A 19,545-nucleotide genomic window follows, 5' to 3' on the forward strand; every position below is an offset into this window, starting at 1 on the left:
AACAGGCTTGTAACGATAAGCAAGGATCTGGTCCCTGACTAATAATGTCTCCTCCTGCTGTTCTAATTCAGCATACTGACACTAGAGAGGAAAAGAAAAGAAGGAATGGAGACTGTGTTCAGTATAGCTAAGATGTGTTTACTTTATGGATATAGCCAAAGGAGATGAGAAGTAAAAAGTCATTCTGGCAGTAAGTAAGGCAAAATGAACTGCCCAGTTTTATAAGAAACTTCTGGGCATTCTCATTCTATAATTACTCTTCAGTAATTTAAAATAGCTCTATAGTATTAGTAATACCTGAATGCCAGGAAGACCCTATATCTTAAGTGATATTAGAATTGAATAACTATTTGACCTAAGAGATAAAGCAAACTTTTTAAGAAATTATTAATGAAGTTCACTGAAACAGAATATAGATATACATGCAGCATTTACCAACTAACATTTTCCCTCAAGATATGGGACAAGGAATGCAAAAATTCCAAACACCATGCTTGGCAAGTTTTTAATTCAAGTTCATGACTGGATTGTAAAGACCTTATAGAACTTAATTCGTTCATGCTGCCTTTGTTTGTGTACGTGGGCTGAGGGCACTGATTTAGATAAAAAAAAAAAAGGGACAAGGATTACTCTGCTCTTACATATATCTCCTTCTATATAGTCTGAAAGTCCATGCTGAGTTTAAAAAAGCAACAAATGACAATAAAAGGGTAGGAGGCAGGAGAAAGTGAGTGGCATAGCACAGACTGAGGGTCTTAACTAATGCTGAATTTTAGAATGAAACAACAAATCCCACCAAAAATTTTGACTTTAGATTTCTTCCCAATTGTGTATGATTAGAGCTGTTGTAAAATATCCTAAATGTGCTGCTAAAATAAATCTACACTTTATCGACACTTGCATTTGAAATAGATGGAGAGCAGCTTGCTAGTTCTCTATTGAACCATCTAAATGACAAGCTCAGCTAACTTGCACATCTGACTCCACCCCTCCCTCAGCAGGTCTTCCCATGCTTTCTCCTGCCACAGGTCACCTGACCTCCATCCTTGTCCAGTGTCTTCATTTGGAGTGATGTTGGCAGCAACCTGCTTTATTAAATGGTGTTCAAGAAGGGAATTCCCAATACCCTAATACATGCATTTCTATATATTTTAATTAATTTGATCATTGCAAAAAGCCTTATAGTCATCAGTCTTTCTATTTCCAATAATCTAAAAAGCCGGGTAAAAGGTAATTAACTCTCTTTAGCTCACCCAATGAAAGAAGCAGAGAAAAAGAGGGGGAGAAAGTGAGGGAAGCAGAAGAGTAAAAGGAAGGAGGGCCTCCCCAGTGGCGCAGTGGTTGAGCGCTGGGTTGCGAAGCTGCCCGCAGCCCCTGCAGCGCCGGTTCGATCCCCGGCTGCTCCCCGACCACCGGAGGAGGGTCCCACATGGCGCACAGACCTCTCCTGCCGCCCGCTGCTCCCCTCAGCAGTGTACTTCGGTCCTTCTGCCTGCTCTGCTCCCCACTCTTGCTCTGGTGAATCCTCTCACCCTCCCATGCTTCTGACTGTACCCAGTGCTTGTATAAATAAATAAATAAATCTTAAAAAAAAAAAAAAGAAGATCCTACCTTTAAAAAAAAAAAAAAGAGTAAAAGGAAGGAAAACCATGACGAGAATAAGCAAGAGGAGTGGGAGGCGGGACTTTCTGAACATCCCACATTAGTTTTTCGCAAGTCCCCTAGATTTGTTTTCTTGAATTGGATGGATTCCAGGTGCATTCTGGGCTGAGACTCCCAGTTGTTGCCACTGTAATTCATGGGAGGAAAATTTGATCTTCCCTTTTTTTTTTTTTTTAATCGAGGCAACATTGGTTTAGAGTATTGTATACAGTTTAGAAGTACCGGATCATTTTTTTTACGCATAATGCAATGACTTCACATGCTGGAACCCAATACCTCCCCCTTTAGATTGTCAGCCTGAAAGTGAAATTTGGAAAATAAAAAGCCAACAAACAGCTGTCGGGAAAGTGCATTTGGAGTCCAGCAGGCCATGCTGAGAAAGAAAGGAATGTACAGGAACAAGATCAATTGTTTCATTTCAGTATGCCAGAGGCTTTTCTTTGTTTTTCTTTTCTCCCCCCCCCCTTTATTTTACTTCATTGTTTTATTTTGCAAATACACCCTCTGATGTTACTCTCCAGAAGTTTATAATCCACAGGCAAGGATTTAATATGCAGCCTGTTGCGAATAAAAATACAATTACTTCTCTGTCCGAAAGTTCAACTTTCTTTGTTTCCCTCACTAGTTCTGATTTCCTGTAGCTGACTGGCTCCCATGCAACAGTGAAGTAATTTCTTTCCTCTGTGATTTATTTTCTGATGATGTGTAAGCAAAAATACTATAAAGGGGGAAAGAATGATTCACAACAAACACTTCTCAAAAACACAGCTCCAGGGTGTCAGAGTACGTAAAATGGAGTACTGTGTATTAAGAAACTAGAAAATAAAGCTAGTTCATATTCATACTTATTTCTGTGCTATATTAATGATAATAAACTTTAGTACAACTGTGTGTCAGGTACATAATGCTAAGTGTTTTATCTGCATTATCTCATTTAACTCTTGGAACCACCTTTCGTGGGAAGAATCGTCCCTGATTCTTGGAGAAACTGATGTGTACAGAGACTAAAGAACTTGACTCATAAAATGACCGAGTCAAGATGCAAGTCAGTTCTGCCTTCAAAGACCACTATGTTAGTTTAGTTCTCTAGGGTTTACAACGCTTAGACCAAAGCCCCCACAAAGCCCGTTGCTTGAAAAATGCACACAGTAGCATTTAAATGCCATCAAGTAGCATTTAAACAATAAACCCTTTTGCTACAAATCTATATCAAATCTATGTTAAATTACTTCCTTTTTGCATGGGAGCCAGCAAGCTACAGGAAATCAGAACTGGTGAGGGAAACAAAGAAAGTTGAACTTTTCAGACACCTCTTTATATTAGTAGGTAAATAAGTCAATTTGACTGAACGTTTGTGAAGTGACACAGAATCTGTAACATTTTCCAATAATCATTTGAATGAGTTTTTTATTTGGTTTTTGTGTCTAGATCCAAAAGATCATCATAAGAACTTACAGAGCAGTGTAATATCAAGCTCACCAAAACTAATCCATCTGAAGCATGGCTGAGATACACAATGTATAGGGAGACTACCTGATAGAAAAAGTCAATTCCTTCTTCTACCTACACAAAATTTTACTGAAGGATTAAATGGCCTGGGGCTAGCCCACATATGCATTCCCTCCACCTCCATTTCAGTATCAGTGAGGTTCACTCGGACACCCTGTACCCAGGGATGCTATAATATCCATTCATTCATTTGAAACGGAGTGTGCTTGCTGCTATGCTAAGTACTGGGGGATACTCATGAACAAACCAGACATGGACCTGTCTTCAGTCAACTCTAGGATATAAAGCACATACTGTAAAAATGTTCACAAGACTGTTCTTTATGAAAGCCTCAGAAGAAATTTCTTCCTGATCCTTGAGTCAAAAGTAATAGTTCTACAGAATAACTCATCTGTTTTTTGTTCCATGGGCAATGTATATTCCAAAATGGAATGAACCCACTTTCTTTGCCACTAAAAACTCAGGGCCTATTTATGCCCCACTCAAGGTATAGAAGAGTCATTTCAACAATTGTCTTGTTCCTATTCTGGTTGATGTCCCTTAATTTCACTCCCCTTTTATTTTCCAGCTACTTTTTATTTGAATCTTGTATTTTATATTTCCTTAATCTTTTGAAGAAAGACACAATAGAAATAAGTAAATAAAAAATACAAATTATGAATATATTAAGGAAGTAGAGTAATATGTGCTGATTCTAAAAATGCATCTTAAAAATTGCCTTTTCGGGCCTCCCCGGTGGCGCAGCGGTTGAGTGCTGGGTTGCGAAGCTGCCCGCAGCCTCTGCGGTGCCGGTTTGATCCCCGGCTGCTCCCCAGCCACCGGAGGAGGGTCCCACATGGCGCGCAGACCTCTCCTGCGGCCCGCTGCTCCCCTCAGCAGTGTGCTTCGGTCCTTCTGCCTGCTCTGCTCCCAGCTCTGGCTCTGGTGAATTCTCTCACCCTCCGGCGCTTCTGACTGTACCCAGTGCATGTATAAACAAAACAAACAAATAAATAAATAAATAAACATGCCTCTATAAAATAAAAAAAAATGCCTTTTCAAGAATTCTCTAAATAATGATATCTTGGCTGTTTTTGATATTTTCCTACTTCAAAGTTTAAGGTTTTGAAGGGGGAAAATACTGATAGAGGATTTTTATCTATTTGTATTACAACTGTGGTTTTTTGAAACTATTTAAGAGTTGAATGCAAAAAGGAACTATTTATGTATGGAATACCACCATGTGCCAACTGGCATACACAGGACTTCTATGGAAACTAGGTGATATTATACAAGAAATGAATTCACTTTAGGAGCAAATAAATGCATTTTCTATTGTCACCAGTCCTACATTTAAGATCTCAGTTCACTAAGCATTCTTAAAGTGATTGCATATTAAATACTAATCAAGCTTTTATATAACACAAAGCTAACTTGTACCAAAATCAAGCCCTCATTTGGAAGATGAGATGTATAGAGGAAAAAATGGCTTAAACAAAAAGTCAAAGATGTTATTGGTCAATGATGGAAAAATTTTGCCATTTTATATGATATCAGTTAAAATAATATCTTTTATCTGAGGACGTGTGAGATCATGTCTTTGAAACAGAGCACAGTAAACCAATCTTACTTCAATAAAAAAATTAAATAATACCTTATAAATTTTAATCTTTGAACTAAGTTAAGAACAAGGTTAAAATACTGTTAGTTTCACTGTTCTGAAGAATGAGCATCAGCAGAAGGCAGAAGAACAAAGAAGAGGGAGCTTCTGAGAGAGGATGTGGGCATCTCTGCAAAGGCAGATATGACACATAGATAAAACTCATCTTTCTGTGGTGCCAAATTGCCCGAGTACTGGGAGACACATACAATAATAAAGTTAATAGAAGAAAGAAGCTTTGTGTGTTACTATTTTTCAGTTAACACCAACATTATCAATCCATCAGGTTTCCTTTCTACTCTGTGGTACATTATATCAGATGACACATGCTAAGATCAGCAGAGTTAGTATTTTCCATTTAACTTTTCTTTTAGAAAGCTGCAAGACTCTTAAATAAAACATCTACAGGTTGCTATTTACAAACTACTCAAATGAAATGAAGCACGGTGATAAATTTGTATGTATGCATATATCAGATGTTTTTTAATAAACAGACAAAAGACATATCGTTGTTACTCTTCCTCAAGTCTTTTTCACTGGTGTTACTGTCAGATCCTTGTAAGCACAAAAAAGGGCCCAGGGGAGGAATACTAAAAGTTTTGATGGAACAAAGCCAAAAGAAAAATTTTATGAGTTAAACAGATGTTCTAGTTTTGAAAGCAATTTAAACAAATGAGCAAAATCTACAAATAAATCCCAAATACTATTTCCTTACAGACTATATATAAGGGGGGGTGGGGTGGAGGCTGGCAGTAGAGTGGAGGAGAGAGACGAGAGACAGACACTGGACTATTTCTTTATCTTTGAATTCCCGCTCCCCAGCACAGTGTATGACACACAAGAGATGCTTCATAAATGTTAGCTGAATAATGAACAAACACCACTTAGTCCTTATTTTTCAAAAGAATAGAACTTAATAGAGTATAAAACTTTATAGAGTGGGGTCTAGATAGTAAGTAGAATAATCACAGTAGTAGTTATTGAATATGTCATTAAGAATATGTCATATAAGAACGTCATATAAGAATATGTCATTCTTATTTATTGAAGGGTTATTCTGTGACAGGAAATGTGCTAAGTCCTCTGTAATGATTATCTCACTTAATCCTAACAACCTTAGAGGTAGATACTACTGTTCTTGCCTCTGCACATATACATCAGGATACTAAGGCTCAAATTAACTAAATGAGTTTGAAGCAACACAGCTGAAGAGTGGAAAGTTGGGACTGGAGTCCAAGCAGAGTGAGTCCAGTGAGCTTTCCTACTGCACTAGAATGCAGCACATGCTACAAACCTGTGTATCAGCCATGAGTGAAAATTCATGAAACCCTTTATTTAGAGCTTTGCACTCTGTTATGAGCAGAGGATATGTCCCTAGCTTAAGTTTCAAATAGTCAATGTTTGCACCATTTACTCTGGTACAAATTATAAAATTACTTGGTTATTTCTTCATCTTTGAATTCTCACCTCCCAGCCCAGAATAAGATACATAAGAGATGCTCAATAAATGTTTTACTGAATAAGTGAACAAATACCATTTAGTCCTTGTTTTTCAAGAAATGTTTGTCAGGAAAATGGCAACTGTATTAATTCTGAAAAGCTACTGTAGGAAGATTTTTTTTTTCAATTCCAAAATATTACTTAATTGCTCTCTTTTGTAAATAAAAGCTAGTCTTTTTCTCCTCTGAAACCAAACATACATGAACTATGTGCCAAGACAATGACAATAACCACAATGTATCTTTGTGCATGTGGAGGCGGGTAAGAAGGGAAAATATTTAGTGGATTTAAACAGTTAGCTGAAGAATGAAACATTTAATAGAGTTAACATTTTTAAAAAGTGTTTTAAGTTCAACTACGAATCTAGGGGTTGGGAGTGGCAGCTTCTGAAAAGCTAAATTTCCCATAAAATCATTTAAAAAGCACAACCCAGTAACAGTAGTTACACCAAGATAAAATGTTCCAGTAGCTCAACTTTTATACAAGTATCATTTCTGGAACTGATAACCAGATGTAAAAGTAAATTCTCAACTTCTGACTTTCAACCTCTAGGAGGTCAAGAGAAAAGAAGTCAACTGCTCAGCACTCATAACATAGACTGACTTTTCAGTTACTATATAACAGCATAGAGTTAGGACTATTTTTATCAATACTGCCAGAATAAATAAATACTAGAATAATCCAGATTTCAATTCAGTTCTAATAACCAATTAATATGAACTCATAGAAACTATGAAAATTATTTTTATTTGAAGTCATTTTTCCTTCTTTTATCAGTAATTTCTAATGAGAGCATTCATTCAAACATGTTTTATCATAATAAAACTACATTAATTTTATGCAATTCTCTTAATGTTATTGTATTTGTGCTAAAAAAAATTCTCCATAAAAGTGGTAATTCACAGTGAACTACTCTCTGTGAGATCAAATGGCTTTTAACTGTATATTACCTGTCTATAATCATCAGTATCTTAACCTGTCAAATCTCACTTATTTACCTAAAACAGAAAGAACTCTAAAAGAAAAGGTACTCTTACAGACAAATTTTTTTTTCTAAATTTCACTGCCATTTTAAACTAATTGCACAAAGGCAAGTGAGTGTCTATCCATATGATAATATATTCTTATAGGTCAATTACCAAATTTTCACTTGTCTTTTTTTTTTTTTAATGTATTTTTTTTTTTAATAGAGGCATGTTTTTATTTATTTATTTGTTTGTTTGTTTGTTTTGTTTATACATGCACTGGGTACAGTCAGAAGCGCGGGAGGGTGAGAGAATTCACCAGAGCCAGAGCGGGGAGCAGAGCAGGCAGAAGGACCGAAGTACACTGCTGAGGGGAGCAGCGGGCCGCAGGAGAGGTCTGCGCGCCATGTGGGACCCTCCTCCGGTGGCCGGGGAGCAGCCAGGGATCGAACCGGCACCGCAGAGGCCGCGGGCAGCTTCGCAACCCAGCGCTCAACCGCTGCGCCACCGGGGAGGCCCTGTCTTTTTTTTTTTAATAGAGGCATGTTTTATTTATTTATTTGTTTGTTTGTTTGTTTGTTTTGTTTATACATGGACTGGGCACAGTCAGAAGTGCGGGAGGGTGAGAGAATTCACCAGAGCCAGAGCTGGGAGCAGAACAGGCAGAAGGACCCAAGTACATGTGGGACCCTCCTCCAGTGGCAGGGGAGCAGCCGGGGATCGAACCTGAGCCGCAGAGGCAGCGGGCAGCTTCGCAACCCAGCGCTCAAGCGCTGCGCCACTGGGGAGGCCCTTCACTCATCTTTTAGGAGGAATTATATCTACCATACTGGCAGAATTCTGAAAGCTTGCAAAATATGATTCTTTACCCCATCGCCATGTGATATATAATTCACGTGAGAAGTAAATTTATCATGGTATTAAATGCATCTACTAATATTTCTAAGCATTTTCCTAGGCATTTATGATCTTGTAATAAGCTCTCATCATCCTTATGATTAGTAACAGTTTACATAATTTTGAAAGAATATTTCATGTAGTTTGCATTTTTTTAGTAACTGAATCATGAATGTGTATTAAAACAACATTTAAACAAAAATACCCATAGAATCCCTATTTTAATAAATTCATCCCATATCTCTCTGGAAGCAGGTAGACATATTGACATATTCATTATAAACAAATAAAATAAATTTAAGCTAATCAAAAAGAAATAGGAAGCTGTTCTCAAACCTTAAACTTCTGAAAGTAAACTATTACATAATTAGAACTCCTCACACAATCACACTGCAACATTGATTTTCCTATAGGTTTGGGTAATTTGTTGGTTATTGCATAGACTGCTATTTATAAACTGCCAGTTAACCCTATCACATTTACATTAAATACAAATTAATCTAAATTGACTGAAATTTCTTGCCAGGAAATGTTTTAACCAACTGAAGGTCAATCAGAACCTAATGCTAGATGATGGGACAAATGCTTATAAAACCAGGGGGAAAGGTTTTCAACAATCAAGATAATACTATTTACTCAATTCTGCAAATTATTTTTTCTTGTTAAGACTGTATCTAAATATTTTCCTTCTAACTTTAAACATGGAAGTTACCAGGCCCTTTGAAACTATGGTTCATTCATCAGCCACAGCAACACAACCAACAAGCCCCCCCCTCCACACACATACACACACACAATAAATATATGAAAATCTGGCCTTGGGGATTTCATCTGAATGTGAATTCATTTCTTTAAACTGCAGAGTTAACAGTAAGAAGAAAAAGACAAAAATCTACCAACTAGGCTGCGCTGCCATCCTCTCCATGTAGTCTTTGGCCATGTCTCGGGCTTCAATGTTCTCGGGATACAGCACACAGAACATTGCCAAGGCACCCAAGTTGTTGCCATAAATTTCATTCCAGCGGGCACTGTAGTCCTTGGGATCCCAGGGAGGGAGGTACTCCAAGGGGCTGGACAGCATGGTGTGCACAGCCTCAGTGATCCGGGCAGCGATGTGCTCATGTGAGCTGGCTGCCCTGAGTTGTAGCTCCGCCACCTCTGCCCGGGAGAAGTACAGCATTGGGTGGCTGTCGTAGTTGGCATTGGTGAAGGGAATCATGACTTCTGGGTTCTCGTCGGTGATGTAGGCTGACGCAGAGCAAAACAAATATATGAAAAACACACTGGGAGCACCCCGTGTGTGAGTCCTCATTGTGGCATCAGATCTCCAAATCTCCAAGGCAGCCTAACCATCTTCGAAAGATCCTACAAGAGGTGGGAGAAAAGAAGGATGTTAACCACTAGGACATGGCATAATAGGAAACATAAGGTAGACAGAAACCTCATCAAGAAAAATGTCTAAATATCGAAGAATAAAGCTAATGAATTTAGATTTTTAAAAAATACCACAAAAATTGAACTAGAAAGAAACTTCCTAAAATCTAATAATTTAACTAATAAACATGATATATCAGGCAAGCATTTATTGTGGAAAACAGAACTTTGAATTTGGGGAAATATATATTACTTGTTTAAGTAGGGAAGAAAAACTCTCCTTGATATTTTGTTCATATTTGATCACATAAAAAATGTTTAGATTTTATGTAGATTTTAGACATTAACATGAAAAGCACAATAACCAAAAGCTAGTGTGAAATGTTATCTGGGAATCTGAATGGGCATTAGGGGGAAAAAAGAAAATCCTGTTTTGTTTATATTCCTCCCCTTACTCTAACTTCTCCCTTGTTCCCAACCTTCTTCATTATGAACCAGGGATTAGGATAAGTTCACATATAAGATGACAGAAAAGAAAATATTATGAGTAAAACTAGCCATCCTCTTCTGCCAGCAGAAGGTGTGCACAGAGAGGACAAAGCAGGAGAACTCTCTGCCATCCCTGCATTGCGTGGGCTGACATCAGCAAGTCTGCAGTGAGAGACCAGACACATGGCTGCTGGAACTAGACACCGATGTCCCTTCATTCAGAAAATCAGATTCCAGACTCAAAAGCCTTCAATAGCACGTGTCCTGTTCCCCCTTATCTGAAACTGCTGTCTGCTTTTCCATTTTGCATATGGGATCTTGGTGTTATTTAGTAGGTCAGAGATTTAAACCAAACTCACATATTTTCTTAACCACTTAACTTCCTTAGAAGTCCTTTTTTTTTTTTTTGCAGTGGCAGTTTAGCTCATTAGCTCATAGGTTAAAAGAACGTCTTTCAAATGTAAGAACATTAAAAAAAAATAACCCAAAAAACCTCAGCTTAGTCTATGTCCCACATCTGGGATAAAGCAGGCATAAAATCCCCTAGAGGAAAGTCAGGAATTCTTAAAATTCTTCAGAGGGGAAAGGTTATAGAAAGCAGACCAGAAAAAGACAGTTTTATGTAAATAATGAACAGTAGTTTCCAATTATTAAGGGGAGAAGCTGATGGAGGAAAAATCAGCCTCCCAGGCTGAACACAAACTATTTTCCAAGGAAAAACTTGCTTCATCACATCCTCAAGAAAGAAAACTAAAGATTTTACACACATTGGAGTTCAATCTACATTCTCAACCTGCTATGTCTCCAAAAGAGAAACAATATGGCATCGCTTGTGGGTGCTACCATAAATTGTAGTATTTTTTGCACATCCCAGTGGACTTTAGACTATCCATACGACACTTAAAAGCATAGGTTTTTTGAAACTTTGTAGGTATACCTCAGAAGTCGAACTTATGATGAATAAAAATAATTAATAGTCAAACTAAATATATAAAATAGAAATAACTCTTGGACTCTACCCATATTATATCTAGCACCAAAAGCTTCAAGGCAGCTGGCTTCAAGGTCAGAGACCTGTCCAAAAGAAATAGTCTTCTGTGGTTATGTCTGTGGAGTGGTGTGGTCTCTGGCAAGAGAGAGAGAGCTGGGTCTAGAGACATTGTAGGGTCTGAAGTAATGCTCAGGCCACACTGCCAGCCCTAACTAGGTTTATTACTTATAATTTTCAGAACAATCATGCTAAAAAATTTTAAAATCTGTATATGTAAAATCTCAAAACTCTAAAATGGGATATAGCCATCAATGTAGTAAGCTTTGTGGGGGTTTTAGGCACCCAGTGAAGCCAGGTTGGAAGATACTCCTTGAATTGGCCCCTACTTGCACAGAATTGAAGATCTTCTCTCAACTGCTGGTTGTTGAATGTGTAGTTCAACTACTAGGTGGTAGGTGGGTAAGTGACTTGGGAGTGGTGAGATAGTTAAGAAGTTATGTGGAGGGCCTCCCTGGTGGCGCAGTGCTTGAGCGCTGGGTTGCAAAGCTGCCTGCAGCCTCTGCAGCACCGGTTCAATCCCCGGCTGCTCCCCGGCTGCTCCCCGGCTGCTCCCCGGCCACCTGAGAAGGGTCCCACATGGCGCGCAGACCTCTCCTACCGCCCGCTGCTCCCCTCGACAGTGTACTTCGGTCCTTCTGCCTCCTCTGCTCCCTGCTCTGGCTCTGGTGAATTCTCTCACCCTCCCGTGCTTCTGACTGTACCCACTGATTGTATAAATGAATAAATAGATAAATAAAAATAAATATTAAAAAAAAAAAGTTATGTGGAGACGGGAGTTGCTGAAAATGCCAAATGAAGCAATGACCACTAAAATCTAATGAGTTTACCAAGATGGATAATTCTGACTTTCCTACAAAACACACATACACCTTGGAAATAAGTCTATGCTTTCATGACTGTGGATCATCTGTCAAGCCATTCTCCCTGAGTGTTGCAGCCACATTAAAATATTGTGATTCTCCTTAAATCTTCAAGTTGCAATTGGCCATTTTCATTTTTACAGCCTTTTCACTTTTCAATACAGCAAAATCGGGAGCCACCCTCACCAGCCACCTCTCCTAATACAGGGTTTACACCACATAATTCAGTGTTTCTGACTACTGAACCTGATTTCCCCTGCAAGTCTTTTTCCCTTCTACTCTTCCACTATGATAGACTAACTTTCCTTATCCAGTTTTCCATCCCATTCTCTTGGAAGAGCAAAATATTCCTAAATTTTTACCTTGTCAATGAATAAAATGTAACCATTCAAAAATCAACCTATCACTACAAGATAATTCAGATAGTACTTCAGTCATCTCTCTACCAGGATGCCCTACATATATCTACAGCAGTCCAAGTTTGGTAATAGAATTAGGCTAATCCAAATGATATTAAAAATATTTAACGAGTTCAAACTCTAATTGTCTTAAGTAGGTCCTCCAAAACAACGATAAGCCTCTTAAAGCAAAATTATTTTGTTGTAATTCTGGTTACAATAATCAATTGCAGTTATTATGACTGCTGACATACAGAGGAATTTTGTGTGAAATTCTTTTCACACATTTGATCTTTTATTTTATAATAACAATGTGGCAAAACATTATTAAGAGTTACTGTGAAAAATAGACTAATACATCCAGTTTCAAAAATGATGTGGGTTTCCAAATGGTCTGGGGCTGTTTAAAAATGAAACACATGTAGTACAAAAGTTCTTTCAATTCCTTGGGCTTTAGAAAAAGACAGAATGTTTAAGGATGGAAAAGGGAAATCACCCTATAGAAAGTAAAGCATGACCCAAATTAAGATAGATTAAAGATCCTCTCATAGTATCAAGTGCCAAGCCTAAGCAGCAAAGCATAATGATTAATAGCATGGCTATAGAGTTGGGTAGAAGCATGAATCCCAGTCCTGTTGTCTACTAGTTTTGATCAACTAATTTCTATTCTCAAAGCCTCCATTCTCTCATCATAAAATGGTCCAACTCCCTGGGGTGATTAAAATTTACTTGATAAACTTAGCATAGAACCTGACATGAAGTAAGAGCTCAACAAATACTTGTTATTTTTAATAAAAGGGAAGATGATTCAGACATACAATATTATATTAACTGATCCATAAGATGTTTTATTTGAAAGAGAACCAGACATGTTAACTTGCTGAGCAAGGTCAACTTGCTAGAGACTCAGCTGAAACTCAAACACAGCACTCCTGACTCTGATAAATCATTCACAGTAAGCTCATCACTCACTGGAAAGAAAAGCATATGAACCTTGATTGTTAGGAGGTTGGCCCCCAAAGAAAAGAATAATGATTAAATAGATTATTATCTGAGTCTGATTGCTTCCCATGGTCAGTGATAATTGGAATACAAAAGATGACTGCTTCTTCCTGTATTCTTTTAAAGGAATAGGCTAGGGATACAATAAAGGCTGGGAAATAGTCTCTGCCTAGGGAGCTGTTTCCTAGTAACAAATTTCCCTTATGGGGGTTTCCATGAATACTTAGGGGACATCTGCTGCCCAGTGACAGAGTAGATGAGGGAACCTCAGTTCAGGGTCTAGTCTTGACTCAGTGTCATCAGTATGTTGGCTGATCATCCTGGAGGCGCTACTTGATGTTAATCAATATAATCTTCCAATATAAACAAAACCAGAATGTCAGCACATTCACTTACAAGAAATACAACTATCATGTAGACTGGGAGATATTTCCTGACTTCATCGGAAAGCTACACAAGAAGTACAATTACTGGATAATTGCCTGAACGATGAATCAGAGCAAAGGTAATGAGAAGGGCCCAGAGCTTGCTGCAACTGAAGCAGGGAAGACCACCTGCATTCAAAAGGAGGCTGGGTTGCCAGCATGGACCACAGATGCCTTTGGGATAGCATTAAAAACAAAATTTTTACAAATCAATTGTAATGATATTTAGAAAAGAACAATATTTATATCCCCTACAACTCCTGCTACTATCCCCACCAAACTTAGCCCAAAAGTAGTTGCTCCAGTTTGCCTAACTCAATGGATGAGCCCAATAGTTAAGTGATTAGGGTAGTTAAATACCTCTCGCACTAGAACCATATGTGCACATATCCACGTTAGGGTTAAAACTGTTGGGCAAACCAGACTACTTGAATGTCCCCACACTGTACCCTCTCCTCTGGAAAATGTGTAGAAACTGCAGACATTTAGCTACTACAACTTTCTTGTCCTCCTTCCACTAAAACTCAAGTTCCGGCTCTTTAAGGTCTCCAATCAGGTTTTAGATGAACTCTGATGTCGGAAATCCTAAAGAGAGTAGCATGTTTTCCTCTCTGATCTATTTAAGGATTTAGTTCTCAGAGAAACCTATTTCCAAGTGTCTGAGAAACATCTTGCTATGGTGTCACACATACTACTTCACTGTTTCCACACATGTTAACTAATGGAAAGTACAAACTTTTAAAGTTTGCCTTACTTTTCCATTTAAATTTTATGGAATGTGTAATTAGAATCATTTTCTGAAAAACAATTTTTACTCCTTATCAGGATAAAACCTTGTATGTCCTTAGTAAATTTCTGTAATGAAATGAATCTAACATTCTGAAATACATCAAATCCTAAGAAAACACACATTTTGGTACCATACAATTTCAGTCCCTAAAATTATATTCCCTTATGTGTAAAGACTGTGGAGACAGCCAATAAAGAAAATTCTATAAACCAAGATATCGTAATCAAAATGAAAGCTTCTTTTACTGAATGCTTATTGCTTTATTTAAGAATGAAATGAAAAATACCTCCCCCAAAAGTCATTTCAAAACAAAAATCCACAATATGAAATTATTTTATGTGGCATTCCCAGGAATTTACACATACAACCAAGGAAGTAATTATAACTCTGAGCCCACACAGCAAAACCACACTGTGTGGAGTCACGATGTTCACTACCTTCATAACAACAGTGGAGAAAAGTTTAGGTTAGATTTATAAGTGCAGCTCTGTGCAAAGAACATATCTAGATTGTCCCCAGGAAAGGTTTTATGAAGATACCACATTTTCTCGTTAATATAACTGAAACTCACACTTTCCTACATCCGCAATGATAACTGTACAGCTTCCTCATATGAGAATAATTAATCTCTACCATCTTTAAAATGGCCACGGATATTTTCTGATGTCAAGTGTGAAAGCTCCATCTCCCATTAGACAGAGACTACTTGAACGATTAATTTAGTGACTATCAAACTGAATGCATGATTTAGCAGCAGAGATTTGCCTGGTACAAATCACTACAAAACTAAAAACTATTAAGATCCAACTTCTGAAAGAGCGGTTATCTTACAAGATGTAGAAAGGAAACAAAATGTGTTTCATGGAAACAGAGAAAGCAGAGTAAACTTGGGGGTGGGGATGGGGGCAGGTTCTATAAATTTTCTAAGATAAGCTTGTAGGGTAAAGAAAATATCAGGCTTTTCTGACCTTCCGCCATCAGGATAGATGATGGATCCTTGTCCTGAATGCATGCCTGATGGCGGGCACCTGGAATAGGGTGTGGGCATAGGTAGATGGGATTCAGCTGAGCTGAGACTGTGCTTTTAAGGGCGGCGTCACGGGGGGACTCCAGCAGCAATAGCAGCAATAGCAGCAATAGCAGCAATAGCAATAGCAGCAGCAGCAGCAGCAGCAGCAGCAGCAGCAGCAGCAGCAGCAGCAGCAGCAGCACCAGTAGCAGCAGCAGTAGCAGCAGTAGAAGCTGAAGCTGAAGCTCAAAGAGAAGCCGAGAAGCAGCAGAACGAACTCCAGAGAGCCCAGATAGAGTGAAGACTTGCTGGGGGCTGGGAGGCCCCCCAGCCAGCACCCCTGCCTGCCATATGCCTGGTGAACCCCAAATAAAAAACCTGCAAAACTACTGAGGACTCTGACTCCTCCTTAACCCGGTCTGCATGGGATCAGAAAACCTGCACTGTGGTCAGTTCCTGCCTTTACAAAGCTATAAGCAAATTCCGATTTATCCAACAGTTTAAACATTAGATCTTTCGAGTAGTACTTCTTTATTACAATTTTATCTTTTTTTTAAGGATTTATTTTTATACAAGAACCGGGGTACAGGCCAGATGTGCAGGAGGGTGAGAGGATTCACCAGAGACAGAGCGGGGAACAGAACAGGTAGACTGACTGAAATACACTGCTGAGGGGAGCAGCGGGCGAGACAGGAGAGGTCTGACCCGCCATGTGGGTATCTCCACAGCTTCACAGCGCTGCGCCACCAGGAAGGCCCTTAATTTATCTTTTAGTGATGGTTCTGAACATACTATCCTAAAGCATTTTTTATGCTAATATTATTTTCAGAATAACAATGTTAGATATTATTTTTATTTTTTGGTATTCTGGACTTTTTAAAATGTTCTGACTTACATCTATGATGCTTTCCAATGCAATGTTTTCAAGAAAGAATATCGATTCCATATCCAATGTTGGGAAGAAGAATTTCTTATAAAAATTAAGTCAACTATGTATTGATTAACTATTAAACCCAGGAACTATGCTGAGCATGAGGATACAAAATAAACAAGAGAAACTATGCTCTGCCCTAAACAACTATCAGATAAAAACTGGTCTTTCTGTGGGTTTTTTAAAACTGCAGTACTCATATTACTCTATTGGACAATAAAGATGAACAAGAATTCTCCTTTAGTCCAAAACAGTTTCTTTAACTTACTGTACCTAGTCCCCAAAAGAAAATTAGCAACCTTATTTTTCAAAATTTTTCTAAACACTAAAGTAGCTAAACATTTTCTTAAAGGATCTGAAAGACCAGCTGTTACTTTCTCAGCTATAGTTTTAACTCTGAAAACCCATTCCCGTGGCATCAGTGGCTAAAAAAATAAAACATAGAAGAGATGAGTAACAATAATGAAGCCAGTATCAATACAACCTCATATAGTTTCAAATAACAGTTAAACTAAACTATGAAATGCTCATAAAAACTAAAGCAAAAATTTTCTTGCCATTGATTGACAAGGCAGAGCAGTATGGTGGTTTCTAGGGCAGGCACAGAGGTCATAGTAGCTTTTTTCACCACTTTGGACATGATAATTATCTAAACCCATTCCCTTATTTAAAATGAAAATTAGGGGCCCTCCCTGGTGGACTAGGGGTTAAGTCTCAGAGCTATCACCACAGGCCTGAGCTGGATCCCTGGCCGGCCAGGAAGCTGACCACCTATGGGGCAGCAGACCTCTCCTGTCTCGCCCACTGCTCCCCTTAGCAGTATATTTCAAGAGATCAGCCTGTTCTGTTCCCCACTCTGTCTCTGGTGAATCCTCTCAACCCCCATACCTCTGGCCTACACTCCAGTTCTTCTATGCATAAATTAATAAATGAATGAATCTTTAAAAAAAAACAGAAAATTAAAATGACATTCGTCTCATAGACTGGTAAGCAAGATTACATGAGACGATACCTATAAAACATTTACCACTTTATGGTAATGTTTCCCCAAATGCTAATTAAACACCATTCACCTCAAAACTCAAGTACTGGTTGAGAAATCAAGTTGGGACCAGACTTCCTGGGTTTGAATCCTAGTGTCACCATATCCTTAGCTATGTCTGTTTCCTCCTCTGTAAACTGGTTAAAATAATACCTTCCTCACAGGTAGTATGAAATTCAAATTAGCTGAACTACTTAACACATGAAAAGAGTGGCTAGGATTTAGATAGTGTTGAGTAAGTGCTAGCAGCAGTCATCCTCATCTTCTCAATCAGAATCCCAAGGTCAGCACCACTGGGAGGAAGTGCACCATGACGCCAGGAGGAAGCACTCATGAAACTATGCTCACAAAAGTTATTTTTAAAATAGGTACATGGGCCTCCCTGGTGGCAGTGGTGCAGCGGGTTGAGCCCTGCACTGTGAAGCTGTCCACAGGCTCCACAACACCAGTTTGATTCCGGGCCAGCCAGGGAGATTCCCACATGGCGCGACAGACCTCTCCTGTCTCTCCTGCTTCTCCCCTCAGCAGTGTATTTCGGTCCTTCTGCCTGTTCTGCGACCTGCTCTGTCTCTGGTGGATTCTCTCACCCTCCCATGCCTCTGGCCTGTCCCCCAGTGCTCAGTGCTGTCCCCCTATCCCCCAGTATAAATAAATAAATCTTAAAAAAAAAAATGAGTGCCATCTCAAATATTAAAAAAATAAAATAAAATAGGTACAATGCACTGTACAAGGTTTATTCAAAACCTTGCAGACTCTTCAAGGCCTAAAAATATCAAATATTTGAACAAATAAAAAACATTTGTTGACAAAAGTTTTCACCTTCCTGTTCAATTGCACTTTTTTAACTTCCACACTAAATGTTCCAAATAACTGAACACATCTGAGAAGTCTTCAAATCTTAAAGTATTTCTTCATCAAGCAAAGTTTATATAGAAAGACAAAATTTACTGATACACTGTACTGTTCTTACACAGAAAAATATCTGAAATTTATATAGAGTGATGCTGTTATTACTATATACATTCCTTATTTAATCAGTCTTCCTTATTTTTCCCCAAATACTCCCTCCAAAGATAAAATTTACTTTTTTTGGGGGGAGGGGAAGAGAGGAAATACAAAGTAAACTTCAGTTTGAATTAGGAAGAAAAATTTACCCTTTTTTTTGCTGACTTTCATGTTCTCAAATATTCTTATATGTACATTTTTTGATTCTCATTTTTCTATCACATGCTCTTTGGCATCAAAGTTCTTTGGCATCTGAGTACTCTCCAAATGTTCGCTTATGAATCATAATCAAAACTCAGAATGCCACAGACTCAGTCTGTAAAACAATGACACACGGCTGTAATTAACCCTAACGTGCAGTCACCGCCTTCTCAGACTTCCCCAATCTCAGTTACTGGCAATCAACTCTGAAGTGACTCAGGCCCAAATTCCCCCGCTCCGAGCCTTCTGCTCTCTGTCTCCATATGCAAACCATCAGCAAATTCTGTTGGTTCTATCCTCAAAACCCATCCAGAATCCAGCCACTTTCACCACCACAGTAACAGCCTATACCACATCCTGTCTTTCCTGAATTACTGCAATGGCCTCCAGACCAGTCTCCCGTCTTCACCTTACCTCCCAATGGCCATTCTCAACATAGGGACCAGAGCCATCCTATCCAACCAGAATCAGATTAAGTCACCACTCTGTTCAAAATCCTAGTGGCCAGGGCCTCCCTTGGTGGTGCAGGCAGTTGAGCACAGCGCTGTGAAGCTGTTTGCAGCCTCTGCAGCGCTGGTTCGATTCTGGCCTGCCGGCAAGGGTCCCACATGCTGCAGCAGACCTCTCCTGTCTCGCCTGCTGCTCCCCTCAGCAGTATATTTTGGTCCATCTGCCTGTTCTGTTTCCCGCTCTGTCTCTAGTGAATCCTCCCACACATTTGGCCTGTACCCCAGTTCTTGTACAAATAAATAAATCTTTACCCCCCCCAAATAAAAGAGAAAAATAAAACAAAATG

General features: G+C 38.8%; 1 protein-coding gene across 1 annotated transcript in view; it reads right to left on the reverse strand.

Moving 5' to 3' along the window:
- The window catches only part of DSE (dermatan sulfate epimerase), a gene marked incomplete at both ends in the record, with an annotated part of 35,518 nt that extends 26,034 nt beyond the window's left edge, over positions 1-9,484 (reverse strand). The window contains one exon of the mRNA XM_084228855.1: positions 9,069-9,484. Coding sequence (XP_084084981.1) covers positions 9,069-9,484 — 416 coding nt within the window. The remainder of the gene's footprint in view (positions 1-9,068) is intronic.
- Between the last annotated feature and the right edge of the window lie 10,061 nt (positions 9,485-19,545).

Source organism: Talpa europaea (genome assembly GCF_964194135.1).
Source record: "Talpa europaea genome assembly, chromosome: 2".
NCBI classification, from domain to species: domain Eukaryota; kingdom Metazoa; phylum Chordata; class Mammalia; order Eulipotyphla; family Talpidae; genus Talpa; species Talpa europaea.